This window comes from Tachysurus vachellii, chromosome 12, assembly GCF_030014155.1.
Source record: "Tachysurus vachellii isolate PV-2020 chromosome 12, HZAU_Pvac_v1, whole genome shotgun sequence".
Classification (NCBI taxonomy): domain Eukaryota; kingdom Metazoa; phylum Chordata; class Actinopteri; order Siluriformes; family Bagridae; genus Tachysurus; species Tachysurus vachellii.
The window spans coordinates 2,569,979-2,572,478 of record NC_083471.1 but is presented as its reverse complement, the minus strand read 5'-3'; the positions used below and the strand labels follow the sequence as shown (position 1 = coordinate 2,572,478).

The 2,500-nt window shown below is 42.7% G+C and overlaps 1 protein-coding gene across 2 annotated transcripts in view; it reads left to right on the top strand.

Moving 5' to 3' along the window:
• The window catches only part of cdk19 (cyclin dependent kinase 19), a 36,086-nt gene that overhangs the window by 19,867 nt on the left and 13,719 nt on the right, over positions 1-2,500 (top strand). For both annotated transcript variants that reach the window (XM_060882733.1, XM_060882732.1), the window contains exon 5: positions 806-863. In XM_060882733.1, coding sequence (XP_060738716.1) covers positions 806-863 — 58 coding nt within the window. The remainder of the gene's footprint in view (positions 1-805; positions 864-2,500) is intronic.

Below are 2,500 nucleotides of genomic sequence, written 5' to 3'. Positions count from 1 at the left end.
ATTACATTTTTATTCTCATCATCGTCAGTTTCTGACCACAGCAACACTGCTGAGCGATGACAAGTTTATTTTACAAAATATAAGAGAATAATCTACGATATATGAAATCAGGGACCTTGTGCAACTTCAGCTGTGGTAACACACACGCACACACACACACACACAGTAGGATAAACATGGTGTGGTTCTCGGCTTGTGTTTGGAATAACAGAATTCATTAAGGCTGCGGTTCCCATAGCAACACTTTCTGTTTTGTGCTCTCACGCGCACACACACACACACACACAGACGCACATACACACAAGTCTAAACTGTAATCGTAAACAGATAAAAAAAATACACACAGATAGTAGAGGGTCCTTTATTGTGTATCTGCGGTATAATTATGTCACTGAGTCGATAACAATAACAGCAGTTAATTAAACCACAGGGTTGTCGAATCTTTTCCTCTAACAGCATGGCGGAGTGTTTTATGTCATGACTTCAGCTAAAAGAGGAGAATTGCAGAAAACATACAGAAGATACCGACTCTTTTCAGTACACGTATTCGACGCTTGAGGAAAAATGACTCTGTGGCAGATTTTGTTCATTTTTATTCCTTTATTTATCTGTACAGTGTCCCACTTTTTTTGAGAAGTCTATCACATTTTACAGTGTGTATAATAACTGACTATAATCCCGTGCCCAGCTCCACCCGAGCAGCTCCACCCGAGCAGCTCCACGGCTCCGTCTCCGCCGCATCAGCACCTTTCTACACCCTTCGCTTACATGGCTGACTCTTTTTTCTTCTCTCATTTCTTTCCAGAAACCTGCCAATATCCTGGTGATGGGGGAGGGTCCTGAACGGGGGAGGGTCAAAATCGGTAAGTCACGTGTTCTCTTCCCGTGCGAAACGTATCGATTTGCAGATTGCATGTTGATTAGATCACTCGAAGTGTGCACTTTAGGAGCAGAAGTCGAGCTTGCGGTCTTAGGGCAGATTTGGTTCATCCTCGTTAACGTCCTCAGCCGGGGGGTGGGGGGGTGGGGTCTTCGTTGTTGCGTAACTCCGTATCGAACGCTTCAGCTGGATGACAGCGGCTCACACCAGAGAGCTATTTCTGCTGCTTGGTGTTGGGTTTCTCCTGGAATTTCACTTTCCATGCCACTCTCGCTCGGGCAGCTCTGTAATAAAACACCTCTTTAACCACTTAAGCGCTCTTCACTGTCGAAGCGTTTCCTTTTAAAAAGGGACAAAACGCTGATACTGAAACCTTTATTTCCTTGACAACATGCCTTACATGACCTCATGACCTTCTGACGTCACACTGAAATAGTTCAGAAGCAAAAAGTGTACATCAGAGCTGAATGCTAGCAAACAGACCCAGTGAAATATCCTCTAAGTTCCACAACCTACTATTTGTTTATGTGATTATTATATAAATGGCTGTCAGTCTTGTCTGGATTCAGTGATCTGCTGTGCTGAGAGATGATGACTCTCATTGGTTGTCTCTGTGACAAGGCGCAGGCTGGAGGACATCGTGACGTTGGACCACACGTTAGCATGTAGCCAGGAAACTGTGGCTGAAGTCACTTAGTACACACTGGGCTTCAGAGGGTCATGTGTCCTGTTCAGTGTCTGTGACCTTTGGGTTCTTCTATTGTGGTGATAGAGGAAAAAAGAAAGGAGAATCAGTCCATCTGATCCCCTCACTGTCTCACTGTCTTACTGTCTTACTGTCTCACAGTCTTACTGTTTACTATCTCACTGTCTCACTGTCTTACTGTCTCACTGTCTTACTGTCTCAGTCTTACTGTTTACTATCTCACTGTCTTACTGTCTCACAGTCTTACTGTTTACTATCTCACTGTCTTACTGTCTCACAGTCTTATTGTCTCACTGTCTTACTGTCTCACAGTCTTACTGTTTACTATCTCACTGTCTCACTGTCTTACTGTCTCAGTCTTACTGTTTACTGTCTCACAGTCTTACTGTTTACTATCTCACTGTCTCACTGTCTTACTGTCTCAGTCTTACTGTTTACTATCTCACAGTCTTACTGTTTACTATCTCACTGTCTCACTGTCTTACTGTCTCAGTCTTACTGTTTACTATCTCACAGTCTCACTGTTTACTATCTCACTGTCTCACTGTCTTACTGTCTCAGTCTTACTGTTTACTATCTCACTGTCTTACTGTCTTGCTGTCTAACAGTTTTAATGTCTCACTGTCTTACTCTTTACTGTCTCACTGTCTTACTGTCTCATGTTCTTACTGTCTCACTGTCTTACTGTCTCGTTTTCTCACTGTCTTACTGTCTTGCTGTCTCACTGTATTAATGTCTTACTGTCTTAATGTCTCACTGTCCTACTGTTTACTGTTTCACTGCCATACTGTCTCACTGTCTTACTGTTTACTGTATTAATGTCTCACTGTCTTAACATCTCATTGTCTTAATGTCTCACTGTCTTACTGTTTACTGTATCACTGTCTCACTGTCTTAATGTCTCATTGTTTACT